At 36.7% G+C, this 26,819-nt stretch overlaps 1 protein-coding gene across 2 annotated transcripts; it reads right to left on the bottom strand.

Annotated features, from left to right (window-relative positions):
- Positions 1–2,907: 2,907 nt before the first annotated feature.
- On the bottom strand, positions 2,908–26,810 carry ECD (ecdysoneless cell cycle regulator). 2 transcript variants are annotated; one of them, XM_012762521.3, is made up of 14 exons: positions 26,589–26,810; positions 25,155–25,365; positions 22,143–22,260; positions 18,936–19,023; positions 18,644–18,822; positions 17,589–17,781; positions 16,111–16,239; positions 13,825–13,953; positions 11,276–11,361; positions 7,176–7,282; positions 6,856–7,042; positions 5,876–5,943; positions 4,920–5,134; positions 2,908–3,183 (listed from the first exon to the last, which is right to left on the bottom strand). In XM_012762521.3, exons 2-14 carry the CDS (start codon positions 25,357–25,359, stop codon positions 2,968–2,970), a joined length of 1,920 nt encoding a protein of 639 aa, XP_012617975.2. In that variant the 5' UTR covers positions 25,360–25,365; positions 26,589–26,810; the 3' UTR covers positions 2,908–2,967. The 2 variants fall into 2 exon arrangements, with proteins under 2 accessions (XP_012617975.2, XP_012617974.2); XM_012762520.2 differs by having other exon boundaries at positions 2,908–3,198.
- Between the last annotated feature and the right edge of the window lie 9 nt (positions 26,811–26,819).

A 26,819-nucleotide genomic window follows, 5' to 3' on the forward strand; every position in this document is an offset into this window, starting at 1 on the left:
CAGTTCACTGTCCCTCAGACCACTGGAGGGCCGCTGGAGAGTGCAGCGCACATTCCACACATGCGCACTGTGGGACAGGCAGAGGCAGCAAAAACACCCGGGGCGCATATGGCCCATGGGCCGTAGTTTGAGGACCCCCGCCCTAGGTTATTCATACATCAAAGTCTCATAAGCAAAAGGACTAAGCAAAAGAGATACTAGAACTAGAAAAGTTAAAGCACTGAATTTCCTTTTGATCCAAAAGGGGCCAGCAAACCATCATTGCTTTGGGGAAACCAATGAGCCTCTATCGGGAAATGCTGAGAGATAATATGTGATGGGACTTGACTATCTTGTTAGATTGGCAGCTTGCCTTTACCCGGGCTGAACCTAGTATGCAGAAGAGAAAAGCACTCTCGTAAGAGAGGTCCTGAGATTTCTTCATATCTTGCAGTTAGAAGAAAACAGTTCAGGGTCCATGTGTGCTACCATCTCCCAATCTTTTCTATCTCTATGTGGGTGTGTTTGTGAGCACATGTGTACACATTCCCAATCTGAAAATACTGATAGGGGAGTGTGCAGGATTCCTGGTTATGAGTTTCTCAAACTTAACCATGGAGTAACTGTTTGCTTTTTGATTAATGTGTTTTTCTGGGAAAGAAAAGATGAGAGTGGCTAATAGGAGGAGCTACAACACTGAACTTTGTTTTCCAACAGTGAGTGGGAGGAGGGATTTGCTATAGAACTACAAGGATATTAGAAACATGAGGCAGGAGAGGCCAGGGTTGGGGTACTTGAAAATGGCAGATAAATAACAGAAACTTTGGTAAGGGGCTTACATGGCTGGAGAATATATATGTGGCAATGAATTATGAAGGTGCTAAGGATAAATAGAACTCAGCTAGCTCCATGATGCAGAATAGCAAAAAAGGTAAAACCTAAAAACAAATTTGTCACCAGAGTAAGCCTGACTGAAGGTCAGTTACCTTGGTAGCTGGAATAAAAAAAACAACTCATTCATTTCTTATTTTTGTCTGTGTACTGCCCTTTATCTACCCAACATTTAATTCTCAATGAAGATAAACAATGTACCATAAATACATTGTGGGGAAAACTTTTTCTGATAGTCAAGCTGGGATAGCATTCTGGAACCTCATTTTTAACATGTGAAATATAGCTTCAAAACAAATAACAGGAATGTATTTATTTAAAACATTTAAATTAACATTGTTTAAAATGTTAAAATATTGCCCTATGTAATAAAAAGAAACACCTTCATCTGATGCATTTAACCAGTGTGTAACACTTTCCCTCTTCCTTAGCTCATGTCAGTGAACACCACTGTAAAAGTAAGAAGAGGGAGGATTGGAGTGGGGTATAGCATATTTAGTTTAAAAGTTTGTGATAGTATGTTCCCAAATATGAACTCTACTATACCACTTTCCTTATTCCTCCCTTGGTCCCCGGAGAGGGGGAAATAGGGAATCACTTCCACTATCTTTATTTTCATAGTGTAAGATACAGTAAGGGCATCTCTCTGCTGCACACAATCACATAAAGGGAAAACCAGGGACCTAGATTATAAAAACATGGTCAGTCTATGGAGCTGTTTATAGATAAGGCTCGATTCATTGTAGGAGGACTATAGAATCATCTTAAGAAGAAAATATATTTCATCTAAGTAATAGATCAATTATATTAAATATCAAATCTCAATTAACTAATTAAAATAATTAAGTACAGTATCGATGTATAAAGTGTCCAAAATAAGCAAATCCATAGAGACAGAAAATAGAGTAGTGATTTCTACGTGCTGGGAGGATGAGAGAATGAGAAGGTATTAATGACCATAAGGTTTCTTTGTGGGGTGATGAAAATATTTTGGAATTAGTGGTAATGGTTGCATAATTTTATAAATACACTAAAAAACCCTCACTGAATTATATACTTTAAAAGGGTAGATTTTTTGGTATGTGAATTATATCTCAAAATAGCTGTTATTGGCCAGGTGTGGTGGCTCATGCCTCCCAAGGTGGGAGGGCTGCTTGAGGCCAGGACTTCAAGACCAGCCTAGGCAACATAGCATGGCCCTGTCTCTACCAAAAAAAAAAAAAAAAAATAACTGTTATTAAAAAAGTAAGTAAGTTCTCTATCTTGGTTCAGGCACATACATGCAAAAATTCACTGTACACTTAAGATTTGTGGGTGGGCGTGGTGGCTCACGCCTGTAATCCTAGCACTCTGGGAGGCCGAGGCGGGTGGATTGCTCGAGGTCAGGAGTTCGAAACCAGCCTGAGCAAGAGGAGACCCCGTCTCTACTATAAATAGAAAGAAATTAATTGGCCAACTAATATATATAGAAAAAATTAGCCGGGCATGGTGGCGCATGCCTGTAGTCCCAGCTACTTGGGAGGCTGAGGCAGAAGGATTGCTTGAGCCCAGGAGTTTGAGGTTACTGTGAGCTAGGCTAATATGCCATGGCACTCACTCTAGCCTGGGCAACAAAGTGAGACTCTGTCTCAAAAAAAAAAAAAAAAAAAAATATTTGTGTACTTAACTATACAGATGTCATTCCTCATTAAAAATTAGAAAGAAAAAGCAAGTAAGTTATCAAATCCAAATTTGCCAACTTGGAATTTTGACCTAAGACTAAATAGAGGTAAGGAAGAAATTAAACTTCCAGAATTACACCAAGGGTGTAATTGTGTAGTGGTAGGGTATGCTGTTAACGTAGAGTGTATAAATCTCATCTCAGAAGCTGTCTAGGGGATAGATTATATCCTGCTGACTTCAAAACCATTCTTTGTGTACTCTGGAGTTGAGATCACAAAGACTTGTGCAGAGAGGGCAACAGCTGGGGCTCATGGAGAAGTCAACCTGTGAAACTTGTAATGAAGAAACATTTTCACTAAGTGAATAAACTGGAAATGAACAGAATCAGACTCAATATTTATTCAAAAAGAAAAAAAGAGAAGGTGGATGTACTGGTTAATCTTTCGTTGGCTTACTTGTGGGTCTGTGATCGGTGTTGTCAGGCAGTTGCACTCCCATGCTTTGTAAAAGGTTAGAAGCAGGTCCCGGCAGTCCAGCTTGGGAACTATAGGATTCCAATATATTTGAAACCAGGTTCAGATCTACATCCACTGGTGCCATAACAGATTCTCCTCTCCCAGAATCTTCCTCATCTGAATTGTTATTGGTAGTCTGGAATACAGGTTCCTTATTAATGGAAGGAAAAGATCAGGGGATAATTACCATTAGGTTGGATGGTAGTTACAGTAAAAAGCTAACTAAGCAACAATGTAAACTTGAATTCCAAATTAAAAAGGAAATTTCTTATCCTTTGAAATATAAAGTGAAAATGCAGTCTAATAGACTATGTGATTTAACACACATATTAAAACTTGGTTCTAGAGAAAAATTTCTACAAATTAAATGGATTTTGTCTCTATTTTGAACTAGCCCAAAGGAGATAACCAGAATTCTGAAGGAACATTTATAAGTTGCTGGGAGTTTTAAAAGAAACATAAAAATGAACATAAAAAGACATAAGAATCTAAATTTTCCTCTAAATAAAAGAAGCTAGATTTCCTTTTTTGCCCCCAAAAAAGCTTAAAGTAAAAACATGAGGCTTTGTGGACCCAACTACAAAGAGTATGAATTGTTACTTTGGCCTCTGATTTCACAGGCTGGGAAAGGATTTGAAAGATTACAGCTTGATCTATAGACTTTTATATCCTTGCTACTCAAAATGTAGTTCATGGACCAGCAGGAGCTGCATCGCTTGGGGCTTGTTAGAAATAGAAAATCTCAGGTTTATTCTAGACTTGCTTAATCAGAATCTATATTATAACAAGATCCTAGGTGGTTTATATTCATATTAAAATTTAAGAAATACTGCTTTAAATAAATCTAATGTATGGTTTCTATTACATTTTGGCAATACTGAAAGTGAATATAGGTTTAAATGTGGTTTAGATGATCAAAGCAAGGGGAATTAACATTAAGGATCCATTATAGGTTTTATTGTTGTCTCATTTGGTTCTCATATTAATTCTATGACAAGAGAGTTACTGGTTAATAGATACATTCACAGTGCATGGCTGAGCTGGATTTCAAACCCTAACCTAACCCATAAGACTCTAGGGTCCATGCCCTTTCCATAATGGCTCTTTCTAGGGTTAGACAGTGGTGGCATAAAAACTTGGATAAAAACATAAATGGGGCTGGGCACAGTGGCTCACGCCTGTAATCCTAGCTCTCTGGGAGGCCGAGGTGGGCGGATTGCTCGAGGTCAGGAGTTCGAAACCAGCCTGAGCAAGAGTGAGACCCTGTCTCTACTAGAAATAGAAAGAAATTAATTGGCCAATATATATGGAAAAAACCAGCCGGGCCGCATGGTGGCGCATGCCTGTAGTCCCAGCTACTTGGGAGGCTGAGGCAGTAGGATTGCTTGAGCCCAGGAGTTTGAGGTTGCTGTGAAGCTAGGCTGATGCCATGGCACTCACTCTAGCCTGGGCAACAAAGTGAGACTATGTCTCAAAAAAGAACAACAAAACATAAATGGAAGATTAATTCTAAATATGGCTCTAAATTAGAGAAATATACAAAACTATTAAGATTTGAAAGTTATTTGGATATTTAAGATACTCTCTCTTTAAAAATTCATTAAGTAAGCTGTTCACAGTAGTACTATGCAACCACATACTAATTTGAGCGCATTACATGCATTTTTATTTAAAATCCTGATAGATAACATAGAACAAGTAACATAATAAAGCTTATGTTTAGGAAAATAAAGTTTATAATCCTGTATCCTACTAGAATTAGGAAAAAATTAGCATTCTTATTTATTTTAAATCTCACACATCAAAAAAATATGATTTTAGCTATCCAATATAACAGACTCAGAAAGGGAAAAAGGTTAAAAACATACATACCACTTGCTTTCGGGTGGTGAAACTTTTGCCAATGCTGGTGTGTGCCAGCTCCTGGTCCATCTGGGCCATGTACGACTTGAGATTATTAAGAGCTCCTTTCAGAGAAGCCTCTTTGCTAGAGTCCTGCATTTCGAGGTCCAAGTCATCATCACTGTCTAAACATTCAAAGTCTTCCTCATCCAGATCATCAGAGTCTGACTCGTGAGGCCTTGGTCCTACACAGACCCCAACACAGAAAGAGCCACTTGGTACATTTTTTTTTTCTTTTGAGTGACTACACGTCTCAAAAGAATTAGAATGTTACCCACAGTAAAGGACTAATATAATCAATCTACTTCACAAAAATCCCTTCCACAAATGGTAATGCTGGCAGATATTTGTGGAAAAGTGCACAGTCTGAACCAAAAGATTTAGCTTTAAAAAAAAGTAAATTAAAATATTTTTCTTAAAAAATTTAAAATCATGTAATATATGAATATATTTTGATGTAAACATTCAAGCCACACAGAAGTATTGTCTCTTATCTCACTCTGTCACCGCAGGTAAGCATCTTTTAAGTTTGATGGGCATCCAGAACTTTTATCTCTGCAGTTCTGTACATATATAAATATGATTTTTTAAATTGGGCTATTTGTCTTTTTCTTATTGACCTGTAAGTACAGTAAATCTCAAAGAGAAAAAAAATATAATATAGGAGCCAAGTTAAAACCCTATCTAAACATACAACATTCATTTACTCAACAAATATTTAATGGGTAGCTACTATGTTAAGCACAGAATGAGGCAGCCTTTACAAAATCATTCAATAGGGTAGTAATTCATGGTTGAAAACAACTCAAAACCATGAAGAGAAAGCAACTATTTTGGTTTCTGAGTTATCTAATGTTCCAATGCTCTAGCAATAGCCATACTACTTACAGTTTCAAAATGAAAGTAAACATCACACTGTAACTTACCTAAAATCTTATCAAAATAATTAAGAAAAGAATCTGCATCGAAAGTGATTGGAGCCTCAGAAGGTTCTCTGTAAGATTAAAGGAAAAGGACAATTTATCCTGAATGCAAAAGTGGTACCATTCTTAGGAAAACTACCAAAGATACAATCTCAAAGACAGCACAGTGTGGAAAATTGTAGTTTTAAGTTTTAAAAATCCTATGCTTACTGGCCTTGAAGGGCAACAGAAATGGGAAAGTCTGATAAAAAAAAAAGTAAAAACCATACCTTGTTTATGCACAGTTAACTAAGGTTAATTTAGGGACCTACTCTTTATCCTTCAAGACATATCCAGCATTAGCAAAAAGTTATTTATCGGAGTTAATTTAAATAAAGCCTATCCCTTTAAGAACTAAAGCTTAAAAAATAAATAAGACATACCTTTCCTTATCCCTGCTTTCTTAAGGAGATAACCAAACATAAATTTTACTCTTTTCATTAGGCTCTAAGAGGATCAATACTAATAAAAATGTTTACCATGCAAGTAACACCTGTTACTTGCCAAATGTAATTTCACATTTCTTCTGTTACTATTTCTGCCTCTGATGAATCCTTTTATCCCCTTCTTTTGAGTTTGAAGCTTCCAATCTTCTTGTAGGGGGAAGATTAGAAGTCTGAGCTTACTGAAAGCTAACATTAAGCACATAGGCTCTGAGTAAAAATCTAAAGAGTAAAGTACAGGGTTTCCCTGCATGGTTCTAGATGGTGGCTTTCAGATCTGTTGAGTGACGTTTCTGGCTTACTTCATGGATTGCAAAGGATGAGCCTACTAGAAATCTGACTTTAGGTAAGTAAGTTATCACCATACTAGCACACACACACACATAAAAAGCAGTGCAAATCATTTATTCAAAAGAAAAATATTGAGTGGAAATGCAGTGACTGATGAGCTTAACATTTGGGTTCTAACTATTTATATATTTATACTTTAACACAAATTACCTAGGCAGCTCTGCTCCCTTGTGAGTTGAGACTTTAGATATGAAAGCTTTCATGCTCTCTGAGACTTGAGTTAAGTCATAGTTCTGCTCCTTCTCTTCCTTGGAAATGGGTTCTGATTCTTTTTTGCCAGCAGCTTCCTGCAGTAGCTGGTCCAGCTGATCTGGTGAGAGATCTAACCACTGGTCATCTGAAAAAGGAGAAAGCACGATATTGCCATTCTACAGTCACATGACAGGTACTCTTGGGAAAGGACCCTGTGAGACTTAGTGGAATGTTTTAATTTTTTTAATCTTTCTGTTCTATCTTGGTCCCTCACTTACCATCCTCTGGGGGAAGATTAGCCTCTTCTTTCTTAAGCTCTTCTATCTCAAGTGGTATTGTCTGTAATAAGGTTAAGATTTCTTCACCTGGGCTCATGGCAAGAGAACTATAAAAAATAAAAGACATGATTATTTCTTTATAAGAGAACCCAGAATAGTAATCATAAAAACATAGCATTTTAAACCTAGAAAGAATTAACTAGTCTAATTTGTTTTGTTCTTTGTTTTTTTGTTTAGAGAAGAGATCTAGCTATATTGCCCAGGTTGGCCTCAAACTCCTGGGCTCAACCATTCTTCCAGCTGCAGCCTCCTGAGGAGCTGGGACTATAGGCATGTACCACTGTAGCCGGCTCTGATTTATTTGTAAATATTTTTTTAGGTTGCAGACCCCTTTTCTTCAAATACAATTTTATAAGGAACTTTAAAATACAGAACAACTCAAAGAAAAATGGCTCTGCTTAAAATGGAGGATGCAGGCTCAGAGACCCACCCATTTGCCTTCACCTTTGGCTCTGCAGCAGGCTCTATGGAACACTGTTATGAAACTACTGATCCAGTGCAACTCTTTCAATCTATACATATTTTTCATACGAGGAAAAGAAGACCCAGAAGGAAAGTATGAATTAAAATTAATCTAGCACATATTATATGGTATGTTAGCATTTTAAATACATTTTCTTATTTATTCTTCTAATTATTAATACTATTATGAGAAGGTAATATGCCTGTTTTACAGATGAAAAAACCAGAGTCCAGAGAAGTTCTACAAATTCTGCAAGGTCATTGAGTTGGACAGAATAAAGGCTTGAAATCAAGTCTCCTGCAACTATTTTGTGCTGTTCCTACTATAAACTGATGAGGAAATATGCACAGAGATAATTTATATGATGAGTGAGTTATTCTATAATAGTCAGCATGATTGATGGAACCCTGTCTGAACAATTAAGAATGGAGCAAATTGATGAAACCCAGTCTGAACAATTAAGAATGGAGCAAATCAAGTTGTATAAAGGACTTAACATTAATTTAATAAACATTTGCACCCCTCACAAAATCATGTGGGTGATGGGAAATTGCCCCTACTCCATATTACAAAAACATTATTAAGAGAGAGAAAAGAAATACCCAAATAATCATAGCAAAAGGCAAAATAAAAGTCATTCTAGAATATCAAATGCTAGAGAGAAAGTAATTACTTTCATTGAGATGAGGGCAGAGAAGTTAAAAAAAGAGAAATAATGGAAGGCTTCAGGGAGGAGGTATTTGAGTTACGTTGTAATGAATATGGAAGACTGTTTTTACTTTTTTTTTAGATTTAGAGACGGGGTCCAACTGTGCTCAGGCTGTGTTCAGGCTGGTGTCAAACCCCTGAAGCAGCAGCTATCTGCCCGCCTTGGCCTCCCAGAAAGCTAGGACGACAGGCATGAGCCACCGCACCCAGCTGGAAGACTTTATTTAAATGCACAAGAATATTTACTCCAACACTGTTATATCAACAAACTCAAATGTTCATATGTAGGGAAGTGATTAAATTACAGCATATTCTGAGAATACAATTTAGCTGTGTGTGTGTGTGTGTGTGTATATATATATATATATATATTTTTTTTTTTTTCTTTTTCTTTTTCTTTTTTTGAGACAGTCTTGCTTTGTTGTCTGGGCTAGAGTGAGTCCTCTGGGGTCAGCCTAGCTCACAGCAACCTCAAACTCCTGACCTCAAGCAATCCTCCTGCCTCGGCCTCCCGGAGTGCTAGGATTACAGGCGTGAGCTGCCATGTGCTGCCTGTTTGTTCTTTTTATCTGGAATGTTATTCCTCCAAATATCTGAATGCCTCATTCCTTCACTTCATTCAGGTCCCTTCTCAGAGAAAACTATCTTGAAAGGCCTTTCTTGACCAATCTATCTAGAAGAGCAGATTCTACCTCTCTCCTTCCATACACTGGTTTTTTTCATAGCATTTATTACCATTTCACATCACACAATGGTTTATTGTCTTTCTCCTATACTAGCATGTGAGCTTCTTAAGGGCAGGGTCACTTTGGGTTCATTTGTTGTATCCTCAGCATCTGGAATAGGGCCTGGCACACAGGAGGCACTCAATAAATATTTGTTGAATAAATGAATGCATATGTATCCATAAATAATATATAGTATTTTGTATATTTAAAAATTTTATATGTATAGCATCCATACTGTACATATTTACATCTTGCTTTTTTCACTCAACATTATGTTTTTGGAATCTATTTATTTAGATCCGTGGTTCTCAATTGGGGATAATTTTGTCCCCCAGGGGACATATAGCAATGTCTGGAGACATTCTGGCACAATTTGTGGAGGGGAGGAATACTACTGGTGTATTTACTGGGTAGAAGCCAGGATGCTGTTAAACATCCTACAGTGCACAAGCCAGTTGCTCACAACAAAGAATTATCTGGTCCAAAATGTCAATAGCACTAAGGCTGAGAAATTCTAAATTACATATATTTATATTTAGCTAATCTCTGGTTAACTACTGGATAGTAGTGCATCATATAAATACACTGTGATTCATTTATCCTTTATTGATGGATACTTCAGTTGCTTGTAATTTTTCACTATTATAATCTCTTCACAATTTTTTCTAAGTATCTAACAATTTTAAGGAGAGGAGAGTGGCATGATACATATATATATTTCCCCCTCCTTCCCCTAGAGATATATTTTAAGTAGATTTCCCTGGCTCTAATGGTTGAATTGAAAGAGTTACTAGAGGTTGGAAAAGAAGTTTAGGTATTACCACAGTTCAGGAAATAAGTAATTAGAGCAGCAAGTAATAAAAAGGAATGCAAGACACAAGATGATAATAAAATGGATGTACGGACTGGATCCAAGGAGAGCCAGGGGGTCTGGGTAATGAGGATGGTGGTACTAAGAAAAGACACTGTGGAAAAGTCTATGATATTAATTCAGCCATTGAAAAAACCCAAACCTTGGGAATTCAACAACAGGTCCACAGGGAGATGTAAGTTTGGTTTTAAACTGTTTAAAAATTATCCTGGTATGGGGAATGGGAGTCTTCCCTGCAACATTAATTAAAATGTTGGACATTTAAGCTACTTACAGCTTTCTACCCCAATGATAAAAATATATTGGGTAAATTATGGTACATCCATTTGCTGAAATATTATGCAACTATTTAAAATTATGTTTATAAAGACTTTATAATGCTCTGAAAAATGTAAGATCCCGATGAGTAAATATTATGTACAGGATATAAAATGTTTTTTTATTGAGACAGTCTTGCTCTGTTGCCCCAGGTAGAGTGCTGTGGCATCATCATAGCTCACTACAACCTCAAACTCCTGGGCTCAAGCGATCATCCTGTGTTAGCCTCCCAAGTAGCTGGGCTACAGGTGTGCAACATGACGCCTGGCTAATTTTTCTATTTTTTTTAGTAGAGACAGGGTCTCACTCTTGCTCAGGCTGATCTCAAACTCCTGTCCTCAAGCAATCCTCCTGCTTTGGCTCCCAGGGTGCCAGGATTATAAGCATGAGCTACTGAGCCCAGCTTAAAATTTTTATAAATATAAAAAAATCAACTGGAAAAAAAAACCCTGGCCGGGCGCGGTGGATTGCTCAAGGTCAGGAGTTCAAAACCAGCCTGAGTGAGACCCTGTCTCTACCATAAAAATAGAAAGAAATTAATTGGCCAACTAATATATATAATATAAAAATCAGCCGGGCATGGTGGCTCGTGCCTGTAGTCCCAGCTACTCGGGAGGCTGAGGCAGGAGGATGGCTTGAGCCCAGGAGTTTGAGGTTGCTGTGAGCTAGGCTGACACCACGGCACTCACTCTAGCCTGGGCAAGAAAGCGAGACTCTGTCTCAAACAAAACAAAACAAAACAAAACAAAACCCTGCAGGGCAATAAATCAAAATGATAAATAGTGGTTGACTCTCTGGTATAAATTTTTTCCTTCTCACATCTTCCTATATTTGTTATAATGAATGAATATATTATTTTCATAACAACAAAAAACAAACTTTATTATTTAAAAAGAACTACCCAATTGCAAAGCTATCTAACTTTGTGGTAGAAGTCTTAACTATAACTCACCTTTCCGGCCGGTTTACTGAGAGCTGGAAGTAGTTCTTTGCCATTTCTAGCCTTTCCTGGTACTGAGCAGAACCTTCTATCAGTCCCTAAAAAAAAAAAATAATAATCTATCAGAACATTACTTACATGGTGTCATTAAAATAACCTGTTCCCCAGCAATGCTCAGGGAGGCAGAGTATGACACAATGTACTGCTCAGGAATCAAGAGGCCCAAGTCCTAGTCCCTGTTTTGTCATTTTTTTTTTTTTCATCAAAAGATAAGCAGTGAACACTTGTTTTGTCATTGATGTACCTGTTTGAGCTCTGGTTTCTTCAAGTGCGGGGACTAGGCTAGATGTAGTGGTTCCTAATCCTTTTCACCATTAAGAACCTCTTTCCAGTTGGGAGGTTTTTTCTTTCTTTTACCATTTTCTATTATTTAATCACTTATTAAAATATAACTGATGGCTAGGTACAGTGGCTCACACGTATAATCCCAGCACTCTGAGAGGCCAGGCGGGAGGATCATTTGAGGTCAGGAGTTTGAGATCAGCCTGAGCAACATAGTGAGACCCTTGTCTTTTTTTATTTATTTATTTTTTTGAGACAGAGTCTCACTTTGTTGCCTAGGCTAGAGTGAGTGCCGTGGCGTCAGCCTAGCTCACAGCAACCTCAAACTCCTGGCCTCAAGCAATCCTTCTGCCTCAGCCTCCCGAGTAGCTGAGACTACAGGCATGCGCCACCATGCCCGGCTAATTTTCTATATATATTAGTTGGCCAATTAATTTCTTTCTATTTATAATAGAGATGGGGTCTTGCTCTTGCTCAGGCTGGTTTCGAACTCCTGACCTCGAGCAATCCACCCGCCTCAGCCTCCCAGAGTACTAGGATTACAGGCGTGGAGACCCTTGTCTTTATAAAAAAAAATTTTAAGAATTAGCCAGGTGTGGTCCTAGCCACTAGGGTGGCTGAGGTGGGGGGACCCCTTTAGCCCAGGAGTTTGAGGTTATAGTGAGCTATGAGTGTGCCACTGCACTCCAGCCTGAGTGACAGAGCAAGACGTGTCTCTAAAAATAGAAAAGAAACACCCAAAACTGATTAACTAGTAATTCATAAAACAAAGTATAGAAAGCTTGCCAAATAGAACCCCAAATGGTACAATCCCACCATAACTACCATTTCTGGGGTTTTGTTTTTGTTTTTGAGACATGATCTTGCTCTGCTGCCTAGGTTGGAGTACAGTGGTGCAATCATAGCTCACTGTAACTTTGAATTCCTGTACTCAAGCCATCCGCCTGCCTAAACTTCCTGAGTAGCTGGGACTACAGGCACTCATAACCACGCCCAGCTAATTTTTTTTTCTTTTTTTTGTAGAGATGATGTCTCACTATCTTGCCCAGGCTGGTCTCAAACTCCTGGCCTCAAGCAATCTTCCCACTTCAGCCTCCCAAAGTGCTGGGATTACAGGCATCAGCCACCACACCCAACCTCATTTGTGTTTTATACATGCATATTTAAAAGTGGTATTCATACTTAACATTTTAAAAACATTTTATATTTTTTTAAAATAAACTATAATATCATAAGCACGTTTTCATATTGCTGCATAGTCTTTATACTAATTACATTTTTATGGACTTTTTAAATTCTTGGACATTTCCTTAAAAAGAATATTTGAAGTGAAGGTTCTGAATTTGAACCTTTCTACGGCCCTTGGAAAACATAACCAAATTATTTTTGAGTTAAGGTTCTACCAATTTACAATATTACTAGCAATGTATAGGAGTATTAATTTTACCATACTTTTAACAGCACAGAATATCATTCATATCCTTTTGTACAGACAATAACAATAGTCTTCATTATTGTGTTCATATATATATCTTTACTACTTGTGAAGTTGAATATTTTAAGAGAAATTTACTAATTGGCTTTTTGTAATTATTTTATCCTATATATTTGCTAATTTTCCTATCTGGTGGTCTCATATTTGCTTTACCAAGTTTTGCGAGTTGTTCATCTGATACAAATAATAATTTCTATCACTTAAACAGTATTAGTTTTTCTCTAATATTGCAAACAGCTTATAGACACCCTTTCATTACCATCTTCCAAGGCCTCATAGAACTAGAAAGGTCTCCTTTAACTCTAGCTTCTATACATGGAAATATGGACCATAGGACTTTAAATCACTGGCTTGATTTTCCCTGGAATGTACACTTAAAAAATACATTGCAAGGCCAGGTGTGGAGGGTCACGTCTGTAATCCTAGTACTCTGGGAGGCCAAGGCAGGAGGATCAACTTGAGCTCAGGAGTTCGAGACCAGCCTGAGCAAGAGCAAGATCTGGTCTCTACTAAAAATAGAAAAAATTAGCCAGGCATGGTGGTGCGTACCTATAGTCCGGGCTACTCGGGAGACTGAGGCAGGAGGGTCAGTGGAGCCCAGGAGTTGGAGGTTGCAGTGAGCTATGATGATGTCACTGCACTCTAGCCAGGGCAAAAGAGTGAGACTCTATTTCCAAATAATAAAACCAACCCCCCCAAAACAAAAAAAACATTGAAGTCCTACCTTAAAGTAATCATTCTTTTTCAGACTTTCAAGGAAGCTGGCCCAAAGTGGTGAGGTAGTCACATGGGATTTCTTGGAGTCAGAAAAATGTGGGCCACATTTGGAACATAAGATTTCAAATCCATGAGCCTAGATGAGATAGGTAGAATTTTTATTAAGTTGCTTTTCTTCAGTATCATTTTATTATGTTATTTCTTTCCATTTAGTTGCACTCAAGAACTAGCTGACTGGACACATGGGCATGTGGACCTTTATAACACTTTTTGAATTTCATTAAAATTATGATTTATTTTCAGGTTTTTCAATCTCTACAGCATACTAAAAATCATAAAGAGAAAGAAAAGATTCTATTCAAAGAGGTACTCTTTACTGCTGATTACAAAACCAGAAACTTAAATTTATTTGTTTGATTATGAAAAGGTTTACAAAAGGCTTGTTGTCTAACAAAAAATATAAGTAAATTGAGTGTGGTCTCAGACATAGTAAAGAGAGGGAATTACTTCATTTTAAGAGTCCTTTAAAAAAAAAAAGAGTCCTTTGATTAAAAAATATAATGATGCATTGAAAAATAATCCAAACAGGGAGCTTCCCTGATCACTCTAGAGGAGCCTGCTACCAATTTCTTGCACATCCTTTTAGAAATAATCTATGCACTTAAGCAGACATGTGTCTGTGTATGTATAGCTTCCTACTCCACCCCTTTCGTCATTCAATGGCAGCATGCACACTATGTTTTTCACACTTAATCGTATACTTTGGAGATCATTTCATATGAGCACATACAAATTTATCCATCTCACTTCATGGATAGACTATAATTTATCTAAGTATTGCCCCTACTGGACATTTAAGTAGTTTCTAATCTTTTGCCACTATAAACAATGCTGTCATGAGTATGCTTGTATGTATGTCTTTGAGAACATGTAAAATATGGAGAAAATAAATTTCTAAAAAACAAAGTGCTGAGCAGAAGGGTTGACCATTTTAAATGTTGATGGATACAGACAGTTCCTGACTTATGATGGTTTAATGTAATGATTTTTCAACTTTACCATGGTGCAAAAGCAATATGCATTCAGTACCTTGCTTTAAATTTTGATCTGTCCTGGGCTGGCGATATACAGTATGATATTCTCTTGTGATGCTGGGCAGTGGCAGCAAGCCACAGTTCCCAGTTAGCCACACGATCATGTAGAACACAACCAATATTGTACTTTACAGTGCATTCAATAAATAACATGAGATGTTCAACACGTTAGTATAAAATAGGCTTTGTGTTAGATGATTTTGCCCCACTGTATGCTAATGTAAGTGTTTTGAGCCTGTTTAAGGAATGACACGCTAAGTTATGATGTCCTGTAGGTTAGGTGTATTAAATGCATTTTTGACTTATGATATATGACACAGGATGGATTTATCAGTAGGTAACCCCATCATAAACCGAGAAGTATCTGTATTGCCAAATTGTTTTCCTAAGAGATTGAAACAATTTATATTCCTATCAAAAAGGTTTGAGAGTGTCTTTTTCTCTATATATTTTCACCAACCCAGTATATATTATCAAACTTTTTGGTTCTTGCCAATTTAATGGTGAAAAACACTATTTTGTAGCTTTACATTGCATTTCTTTTATTATGAGCAAGGGTCAACATGTTTCATATGTTTAAATTAAAGGTCATTTATAGTTTCTTTTCTATGGACCATCTGCTCATAGTTTCTGAACATTTTAAATTAATTTGTTAGTATTATCTTTTTCACATTGACTTAAAGGAACATTTTATACATCAGAGAAATCAGCTTTTTCATTTAGATTAAAATATAGCACTTTCTACAGGTTTGCTATATTTTGCCTTTATGGGTTTTTCTGTCCCATGCAGACATGCTGAATTTTTATACAATCGAATTTATCAATCTTCCCTTTTATAGCTTCTGGTTTCAAGTCATGCTCAGAAGGGCTTTTCCTACTCATATTATAAAAAGTTCTCCTATGTTTTATTTTTTTTTCAAATTTTATAGTTTCAATTTTTACATGTAAACATTTGATCTGACTGGAATTTATATTGGTATAGGTGTGAGGAAATCAAGTGTAATTTTTAGGATGGCATCATAGTTGTTCTACTATCATTTACTGAATAATTCATTTTTTCCTCTAATTTGAAACACCACATTTTACTGCATTCTCACAAAAATAGGGTATATTTCTAGACTTTCTGTGCTGTGTGCCATTATTCTGTTAAGAGTCCTTTTACATAAAGAAAGAAAATACAATTTTTTGCTCAACATTACCAGCTTCATGCCTAATTCATGGGCTCGATACTGGGGATGAGATGGAGGAGGAAGCCTGTATCCACTTCGCCGGTCTGGCACAAACCTTTGTTGCACCAACTGTGCATACAGACATTTAGTGAAAGTCACCTAGGCATATAGACACACAACACATCAAATTAAAATTTTAAATGTCATTTCATAATTAAATATAATAAGTCCACTTATGACTTCATATTCATATGAAATGTAAAGAAGATACAACCTATTCACTGTCTACTTGTTTTCAATAATAGCTTTATTGAGAAATAACTCACATACCATAAAATTTACCTTAGTGCCTACTTTTTAGTTACCACTTGTGGCATTCTTATCATTAGTTACATTCATTATATGGCAGTTTGGGTGATAGAAGATAAAGAATAATTTTTAAAAATTTTAGCTGGGGTTTTTCTATATTGTTTGGGCTGGTCTTGGGCTCCTGGTTTCAAGAGATCCTCCTCCCTCCCAAGTAGCTAGGATTACAGGGTCAAGCCAACAAACCTAATTCTTAATTTTCTGGAGGAGAAGAATTTTTTTTTTTTTTTAAGACTAGTCAAGTGCAGTAGTGAGGAGGGGGGAAAGTAGTAGAACAAGGAGTTCAATCTGTAACTGACCGTGAACAATCACGTGAGATAACACACTACCTTCGGATCAGCCTGAGAGGAAACGTTTTATTGTTAAGAAAGAAATAATTGGCTGGGCACGGTGGCTCATGCCTGTAATGCTAGCACTCTGGGAAGCTGAGGTGAGAGGATTGCTTGAGGTCAGGAGTTTAAGATTAGCCTGAGCAAGAGTGAGATCCCGTCTTTATAAAAAAAAGAAACATTAGCCAGGCATGGTGGCACATGCCTGTAGTCCCAGCTACTCAGGAGTCTGAGGCAGGAGCATCACTGGAGCCCAGGAGTTTGAGGTTGCAGTGAGCGCTGATGATGCCACTGCATCCTAGCCAGGGCGACAGAATAAGACCCTGTCTAAAAAAAAATAATAGAAAGAATTATAAAAGTAGGGAAAATATGGTCAAAAATAGCTGGGAAACATCAAGATATAAAATGGAGGGTGGGGTCTCTTGAAACTTTCCTCCACTGGGTGGGAGAAATGACAAAAGAAAAAAATGTGTACAGGTTGAACACTCCAAATATGAAAATCCAAAATCTTCCAAAATCAGAAATTTTTTTCAGTGCCAAGAGGAGCTCAGAAATGCTCATTGGAGCATTTCAGAATTTCAGATATTCAGATTTGGGATGTTCAACAAGTATCATGCAAATATTCTAAAATCCAAAAAAATATGAAATCTGAAATACTTCTGGTCCCAAGTATGTCAGATAAGGGATAACCAACCTGTATTAGCATGCTATAAGGAAACAGAATATTTCCATTTTTTTCTAGAGACCAATTAAAATAATGTCTCAGCTCCCTTTCTAGACAAAGAAACTAAATGACCAAGAGAGATAGCTTACCGAAGTCATTATTTGTGTTTCAGGCAAGAATGTCTTGAAAATACGACAGGATCGAAGGTCAATGGGGTCTCGTAGATAAAATGCCTGGACTGCGGCAGCCACCAATCTAGGGCGATGCTTTAGCACTGCTACAATGCCAGCTGGAAGGAAGCAGTGTGCTCGATGAAGAGAGGCCTGAATTTTTTCTGGATACCTATGACAGTTAACATAATTACTTTTATTTTATAGTATGTAAATATTGAGAATTCTTTTTTTTTCTTTTTAAAAAGTATTTTTTCTGTGGGATTTTGTAGAGAAGTATCTAGAATTCTTACACCATTCACTTCCCCTTTAACGTCTTGGTTCATCAAAAGCAAGATGTAGAGTGACAAGAGAGATGAAAAAAGATACAATATACACTTGCGACTGCAGGGAAGATGAGAGGGAAAAAGAGAAAATGGGAAGAAATGAAAAATGAAAGGGATTATGGTAGCTCAATGAAAACAAAGCAAAAAACCCATTATACTTTGGAATAAATATAAAATCAGTTTATTCTTCTGAGAAAATGATACAAAGTGTACTGAAACAAAGCTAAAAGAGATTTTTAATATTGTTAAGATCTGAATGGTGCTACACATTAACAGGTACTCATATTTGAATGACTGAACTAGTGTGTTAGGAGGCTAAGACCTTTTTTTCTGAATAAAACCTAAAGTGTTCCACATAGATCGAAGAATACTACATATAGCCCCAGAGCCACAGAAAAAACCTGAGCACACTGTGTTGGCTTAGGTTTCACTTTTAAAGGTGTCATATTTTTTATCCATGGATATAGATAATACTTAGCCACAATATCTAAGGTAAATAAATGCAAAAATATTGATGCTAGATTATAACACTTTTGAATTGGAATTAAAAGGTATGTTTCTTGATTTTAAAATCCATACATTAGTAATTTTGATGCAGACAAAATGAAAATTAGCATTAATCTAGGTGCAAGACATTTTATAATCAATGAAAGACAAATCTAAACCAAAAGACTCCTCAACTAGCAATGAAAGTGATATTTTTATTACCCTCTGATGCGCCTATTCACAGCAGCTCGTATAGATTCTGAAGCCAAAATTTTTTCTGGGTGTGTTGAGATTATGTTCAATGCTTGTGGGACTGTTGGGGGTGTGGCAGGTAACCAAGATACTGCTCCAGGTTTCCTTGGTGTAGGGATAATGCACAGCTCCCCACGGTGGAAAAACACCTGCAAATGGTACATTTTAATTTCCACTGTGAGCACTGGCAAACTCTAGTACATATAACAATAATGCAGCATGATTATATCTCTGTAAATTTTCCAAACTTGGGTATACTTACCCTGTTGGTGCTATTATCAGGATCTAACCATTTAGGGAGAAAGTCAGCAGCTTCTATCAACAAGAATTCACCATCATTGTCTTCAATCCTAATGTAAGAAAAGTTCCAATTTTGCACTTAACAAGCATATATTTGCTAGTAATCAAAATGGTTTTAATCTAATACATTTTCCTCTTCATCTCAGTAAATATCTGAGTATGTACTATGAGCAGATGGCTTTGAGAAAGCAAAATAATTAAGATACCATTAAGCACTGAAGGAGACTATAAGATTGTATGCAGGATTCTAAAGGAAGATAATAAGGAGAGAAAATAAGAAATGCACATAAATAAATAACATTAGACCAAAATGTGAAAATATACAAAGTACTGTAGGGTTCTAAAAGAAGAAAAAAAATCATATATAGTCAAGATTAGGAAAGCCTTTATGCAGGAGATGTTACCGGGTCTTGAAAGATAATTGTTTTTGCCTCAATTACATCACTTTCTTTAAATTTTTGAACAGGTTATACAGTCACATGGTTAAAAATTTTAAAAAATATATAAAAAGTTACAGATGAAAAAGTCTTCCTTCTGCTTTTGTTCCTATCTGCCCAATTCCTGCCCCCCTCACTGCTGCTTCTTATACATCCTTCTAGAACTTGCTTGTGCATAATCTAGCTAATAGGAAAATATATTCTTATTCCTCCCTTTTTTTACACAAAAGGTAGCATATTCTATATACCATTATACACCATCTAGCTCAGTACTTTTAATGGGTAGTGTCTATAAGGAGAAAAGAGAGATGTGCTTGGGAGGGAACAGCATAAGCAAAACCATGGAGGTAGCAACTTAAGGTGGCTATTTAGAGGACAAAACCTAGTAAAGAACAAGACTAAAAAGGCAGTTATAACATTTTGTGAAGAGAATTAAGTGTTGGCAGAATCAATGAGAATATGCTGAGTTTCACAGGCAAAGAAAAGGAATTAAAGGTTTTAGAGCAGGGTAGTAAAATGGTTACAGCTCTGCTTTAGGAAGATTAATCTAATCTAATCTGGTAGGGTTATAGGAGAAAAGCTTCTTTTGTTTTTGAATGTTTAAAAAAAAAAAACCTGACAAGGCAGTGGATATCTAGGATTTAAAGAGCTTTATAGCCATGGTGTGTAAATACGAACCATCATTTCATTAATATCAGAATCTGTACAAGAAAGGTATTGCCCTCTCATTATTGGCCCTATAAAGATCTAAACTAATATTTTTATGTGTGTTCATTTAAAAATCTATTATTTCTTGAAACATTATTGCTAATTATTTTTATGTGTGGCAATAGTATTTAAAATAAGATTTCCTTATTGTACAATATAGTTAATAACGATGTATTCTTGAAAATTGCTGAGAGTAGATTTTAAATATTCTCATCACACACACAAAAATAAGTACATGAAGTCGTGCATGTTATGAGCTCTACTTAGCCATTCTACAATGTATACATATTTCAAAATGACACGTTATATGATAAATATACATAATTTTTACTTTTCAATTAAAAAAATTAACAGGGTGCGGTGGCTTGTGCCTGTAGTCCCCGCTACTTGGGCAGCCAGGGCAGCAGGATTGCTTGGACCCAGGAGTTCAAGTCCAGCCTGGTAAACATAGTGAGACTCTGAATGAATGAATAAATGAATAAATAAATATTAAAAAAATTTTTTTAAATAAGCCTATTTTAAAATAAGAATGAGTTCTTATCTCTTAGATTTCATTCCTGAAATATTTAAGTATCAGATGGCATAATAGTAGATAGTGATTTGCTTTAGAATAATCTTGCTATGTGATGGAAAGTAGGGGAGTGGTATAGATGAAATACTAATGACCGTAAGTCAATAATTGTTTAAGCTGGTGATAGGTATGTGTGGGTTATATCTAAAATGTAAACAATATGTTTTCAAAGGTTTCTTTTTTCCCCTTCTCTTTTCTTTCTGCTGAGAAAGAGGTTGCATGGACAGAAAAAGATCAGAATTTGGGTTCTGACTAGGAAAGTTGGGACAAAATATAATAAGCGGGTAAAACGCCCTCTGCTGGTAATACTTGGTAACTACAGAGAACTATCAGTTTCTGTGTTTTTTTTTTTTTTTTTTTTTTTTATTTTGGCATATTATGGGGGTACAGATTTTAAGGTTTCAATAAATGCCCATTTCCCCCCTCCCCCCAAAAGTCTGAGTCTCCATCATGACCATCCCCCAGATGGTGCACATCTCACTCATTATGTATGTATATACCCACCCCCCTCCCCCCTCCCCCCTCCCACCTGCCCAATACCCTATTACTGTAGTACCTATGTGTCCACTTAGGTGCTACTCAGTTAATACCAGTTTGCTGGAGAATATATCTGGTGCTTGTTTTTCCATTCTTGGGATACTTCACTTAGTAGTATGGGTTCCAGCTCTAACCAGGAAAATATAAGATGTGCTATATCACCATTGTTTCTTAGAGCTGAATAGTACTCCATGGTATACATATACCACATTTTATTAATCCATTCTTGGATTGATGGGCACTTGGGCTGTTTCCACAGCCTTGCAATTATGAATTGTGCTGCTATAAACATTCGAGTGCAGGTGTCTTTTTTGTAGAGTGTCACTGGATCATTTGGGTAGATGCCCAAACAATAACCTAAGAATAGTTTCTGTTTTTTAAAACAATTACAATGCTGTGATACCTACTTTGCTTGCTATATAATTGTTTATGGACTTCTCTTTCAATTGCTTCTATGTATGATTTCTCAAAAAATATAGCTATGGTCTAGTAGAGGGAGACATATTTTAAAAGTCTCTGAAATATGTACATATGTACATGAATGAATTTTTTTTCCCCAAAGATCTGTAAGAAATTTAATGGTGATTACTTCTGGGAAGCCAGAGCAGATTGTATCATTTGAATTTTGTTTACCATATTTATTTGTTCTTTCATAATTAGAATATTAAAAAATAAAACCTAAATTAAGTAGGTTTGAAATCTTTTGGAAGTTTAACTTTCCAATAGTACTTTAATTCTTTCTCAAGAAAAGGAAGGCATAAGAGAAGAGAAAGAAAACACAGTCACTTTTTAAATCTGTCCCCGATTTGTACAATATCTATCAGAGTACAGGAATAAAATTACTAGAAGGATAAAAATGTAGTTACTCAGTTTCAGTAATTAAATTCCTTTAGAATAATTAAAATAACTATAATACCTTGCTACTAACTCTGGAAATTCCTTTGTAATCTGCTTTATTATGTAAACAATAAACCATTCATCCTCAATGTTATCCCCAAATTTTGTCATGCCAAACATATGAGCAGGAACACCTCCTAGAAATAAGAGAAAAGCAACCATGTAACCAAATAAATTTGTCATGGCAAATAAAAATACATGTCATCATTTAATTGAATAAACATTTGTTGACTTACTATGCTCCAAGTATTTAATACTATAATGGGAGCTAAGGTTACAATCCTGAACAAGATGTTTTAGCCCTCGAGCTCCTGGGCTAAAACAAGAGATAGACAACCAAACCTTCTCAAAACCAGATGAACTCTAGAACAGAGATATGCACTAAAAGCTGCGTGAGCATAAGGAGATATCTGAGCTATGCTTATCTGAAAGAATGACCAGAGGTGGGCTCAGCATAAAGAGGGAACAACATGTGCAAAGGCACAGAGGCATGACAGACAATATTTTGGGAACACCAAAAAGCCAGATTTGGATGGAGCAGAAATTTTCAAACAAGAGCACTATCCATAAATGTGTGGAAATTAAATGATACACTTTTAAACAATCAATGAATCAAAGAAGAAATCATAAGGAAAATTGGAAAATATCTTGAGACAAATAAAAATGCATGTACAACATACCAAAACTTACGGGATTTAGCAAAAGCAGAGCTAAGAGGGAAGTTTATAGTTGAGAGAGATCTCAAATCAACAACCTAACCTCACACCTCAAGGAACTAGAAAAAGAACAAACCAAACCCAAAGTTAGCAGAAGGAAAGAAATAATAAAGATTAAAGCAGAGGCTGGGTGCAATGGCTCAAGTCTATAATCCTAGCACTCTGAGAGGCCGAAGCAGGATTGCTTAAGGCCAAGAGTTTGTACCAGCCTGAGCAAGAGACCCATCTCTACAAAACATAGAAAATAAATTAGCCAGGTGTGTTGGCACACACCTGTAGCTCCAGCTACTCAGGAGGCTGAGGCCAGGAGAATGGCTTGAGCCCAGGAGTGTGAGGTTGCAGCGAGCTGTGATAAAGCCACTGCACTCCAGCCTGGGTGACAGAGTGAGATTCTGTCTTAAAAAGAGAGAAAGAGAGAAAAAAGATTAAAGCAGAGATAAATGAAATAGAGAATAGAAAAACAACAAAAATGAAGTTTTTTTTTTAAAAAATTGCCAAACTATTAACTAGATTAACTAGGAATTAGAAAGACTCAAATAACTGAAATTGGAAATGAAAAAGGGGTCATTACAACCTATGCCACAGAAATAAAAAAGATTACAGGAGGATACTATAAACAATGGTATGCCAAGAAATTGGATAACCTAGAAGAAATGGATAAATTCCTAAAAACATTCAACCTATCAAGACTGGATCATGAAAAAATAGAAAATCTGAACAGACCAATAACTAATAAGGAGATTGAATTAGTAATTAAAAGAAAAGCTCAGGAGCAGTTGGTTTCAATGGAGAACTGCATCAAACATTTAAAGAAGAATTTGACGCCAATCCTCCTCAATGTGTTCCAGAGAAATGAAGGGGAGGGAACATTCCCAAACATAAAAAATAAAAAAATTAGCCAGGCTCAGGAGGCTGAGGCAGAAGGATCACTTAAGCCCAGGAGTTTGAGGCTACAATGAGCTATGATCATGCCACTGCACTCCAGCCTGGGCAGCAGAACAAGACCTGTCTCTTAAAAAAAGAGTATTTTTATCTATCTCATATATTAGACTTCAATTTAAACTTCAGCTGAAGCAATGGGGAACTGTTGAAGGATGTAAAGCAGGAGAGTGGAAGAGTGACATGAACAAATTTGTGTTTTACAAAGGTAACTGGCAACAGTATGAGGAAGTGGAGAGACTAGAACCAGAGAGGTGGGATAGGAGGCTATTGTAGTTTTCCAGATGAAGAAATAAAGAAGGCCTACACTGAAGCCAAATAGATGTAGAAAAGAGGTCATATTTTAGAATTAATTGGAATTTAATGCCTAACTGAACATGGTGATATGAAGAGTTCAGTAGGATTCTGAATTAATAAGTAGCTTGGGTAATTAGGTGTATGGCAATGCCATTAAATAAGATGAGAAAACATGGTAAAAATAACTTTCAGGAGGGCAGATAAAGGCTTGGTTTTGGATGTGCTGCACTAATATGACAGTGTTCTTGCCAAAAAATATCACATGTTTATCAGAGAAAAAGAGCTCAATAAAATTAACAGTAAGGAAGACATTTAGCAATTGCTAGCCAAAAATATAACAGATAAACACCAAATTGAGAGTATCACAGTGATGTATACTTGTGATACCATTCCAAGATACCATGCTGATGATCCTAAACAAGACTCCACATAAATCTCTATGTGAGTAGACCCTTGGTCATCTATCCATGATTCATTTTTGCAAAGCTGTAAAAATGATAAGACAGGGTGCCACATTTTCCCAGAGATCAGATCTCAAGCACTGACAACACAGGGAAACAGTGAAGGAACCTCAAAATGCTTTTAAGTGGCAAGTAATGGTCATAAAGCCCAATTATTTCTCTTTATAAGCCAGGCAGAGCTACTCTTGGATCCTCACCCAAATAACTATGTGAAACAAGGTAGCCTACTAAACACATCACCAAGATAAAGAACACTGAGTAACAGCCAAAGGAACTTTGATTAAGGAAGCCAGATGCCTGAACCTGTTTAGTATAGGTACTTAGATACATCATGGCATAGGATAGTAACTAAAGTTCAAAAGAATAGCCATGAGTTTAATAATGCTTAGTATATGCAAGTTCCTAAGGTAATGACTATTAGAAAGTTTTCATTAATATGAATTAAAAATAATTTTTTTAAGTTTAAGGCTTAACTGAATATAGACAAGCATTACTAATCTAAAAAGTTGAGGATATAATCTCTTCCTAACAACACTGAATGAAGTAAGGACTATTACACATCACTATTGTCAGAATAACATTAAGTTACACTAATCAAAATAAGTAAAAGAGCTTTACCTTTCCCAGGTTTATATTTGAGATTGAAAGGCTGATTCTGCCAAATATAGGGGGCCAACATATGTGCAAACTGGGTCATTATTCTCTCAATATATTTCTGAAGAATCTCTTTGTGTTCTTCTGGGTCCCTTGATTCATCTGGTATCAGGAACAGGTGGTACTCCACAGTGTCTTCCACTGTAGCAAGCTTCATAGTTCCCTCCATTCTTAACTACATTTAAAAGTTTCAAAATATAAACCACATAGAACAATGTAGAAGTTACATCCCATTTCCTGCACTCTTCTAGGTGACTCTATTAACATTGAGTTTTCAAAAATTCAGTTATCCACATACCATCCTTGTGGCTTTTGGCTTGACTATGTACCACCTACAGTAACATTCAGTATTATTCTTTTAATGATATTTCATACTTAAAACTATGTTCTTTACATTTAAAATAATGTTAAAAGGAAACCTTGATATAATAGAGTGAATAGAAATCTGGTATCACATTCCCAAATTAAATATGTAAGAATAAAATTTTAAACGTTTGCCCTTGTGCTAGAATTGGTGTGTGTAACACACTTTGAGAAACACTGCACTAACATCCACTGTTTAAATACTACCAAAAGTCCTAATTCTGCCACTAATTAGTTGTGCCATTGAGCACTTCACTTTCTCTTTCTGGGGTTTTTCCTTAATTTGAAAATGTTACCCTAGTATCTCTAAAATCTCTCCCAGCTTTAAAACTTTGTTATTTAAACACTGTAAAAAGCAATCTCTCTTGCTCTGCAGAATTTAAATCTCCCTCTTTTACAAACATCGTATGGCATAGGGGAATTCAAAACTACAAAACATTCATGTCCTATCATCTTATCTCAAAATAATCTGCCCATAGTTCTTGATCCTATCATTATCTCTCCTAAATTTCCTCCTTTTCAGGTCGCAGTTACACACTTCTGATGTACTAACAGGTGATAGATATCTCTTTATTTCCTAAAGGTTTTCCTTACAAATAAGAGTACGAGTTTGCTATTACTGTCAGCTGATGCTTGGTAAAGGAGGGGACTACAACGGTCGGCCACCCTAACTCAGCATTCTTATGCTTACTCGGCTTTCTAACAGACTACTAAGGAACCTTGCATCTTCTATCCAGACACCCACCCATCACAGTCTGTCCAAATCACCATTTTGCCTTTCATCCCAGAGGTACAGACAATAATTCTACCCACCCACTCCATAACGCCAAACACACCTCATTATGCAGAATTTATAGTGTCAGAACTGGAAGAGATTTTGAGATTACTCGGGCTAACACCACACTACAAATGAGAAAACTGGGCGCACAGAAAGAGAAGCGACCAAGCAGCAGGGGCCTGACTTGGAGTCTAGTGATCTTTACTCAGACCAGGCTCCCTCCCACCATCTGAGAAAACGAAGTAAATTCGTCTTACGGTCCTAAGGCCTGTCCTGCGCGTCTCTGCTGTTACACCTTTCCTCAGCCGCCCCTCTCACTGCGTGAGCTGGTTGAAAGCTGCCACCAGCTGCCAAAGCCTGGATCAGCATACGTCCCAACGCCAGTCTAGAACCTGAGGCCTGTGGAAGCCCTGAAAAAAGGTCTGAAACCTGCTCAGTCCCCGGAACCTTGGGTATCGTCACTGCTGCGTGTTGGCGGGAGCATTTGG

This window comes from Microcebus murinus, chromosome 14, assembly GCF_040939455.1.
Source record: "Microcebus murinus isolate Inina chromosome 14, M.murinus_Inina_mat1.0, whole genome shotgun sequence".
Taxonomy (NCBI): Eukaryota; Metazoa; Chordata; class Mammalia; order Primates; family Cheirogaleidae; genus Microcebus; species Microcebus murinus.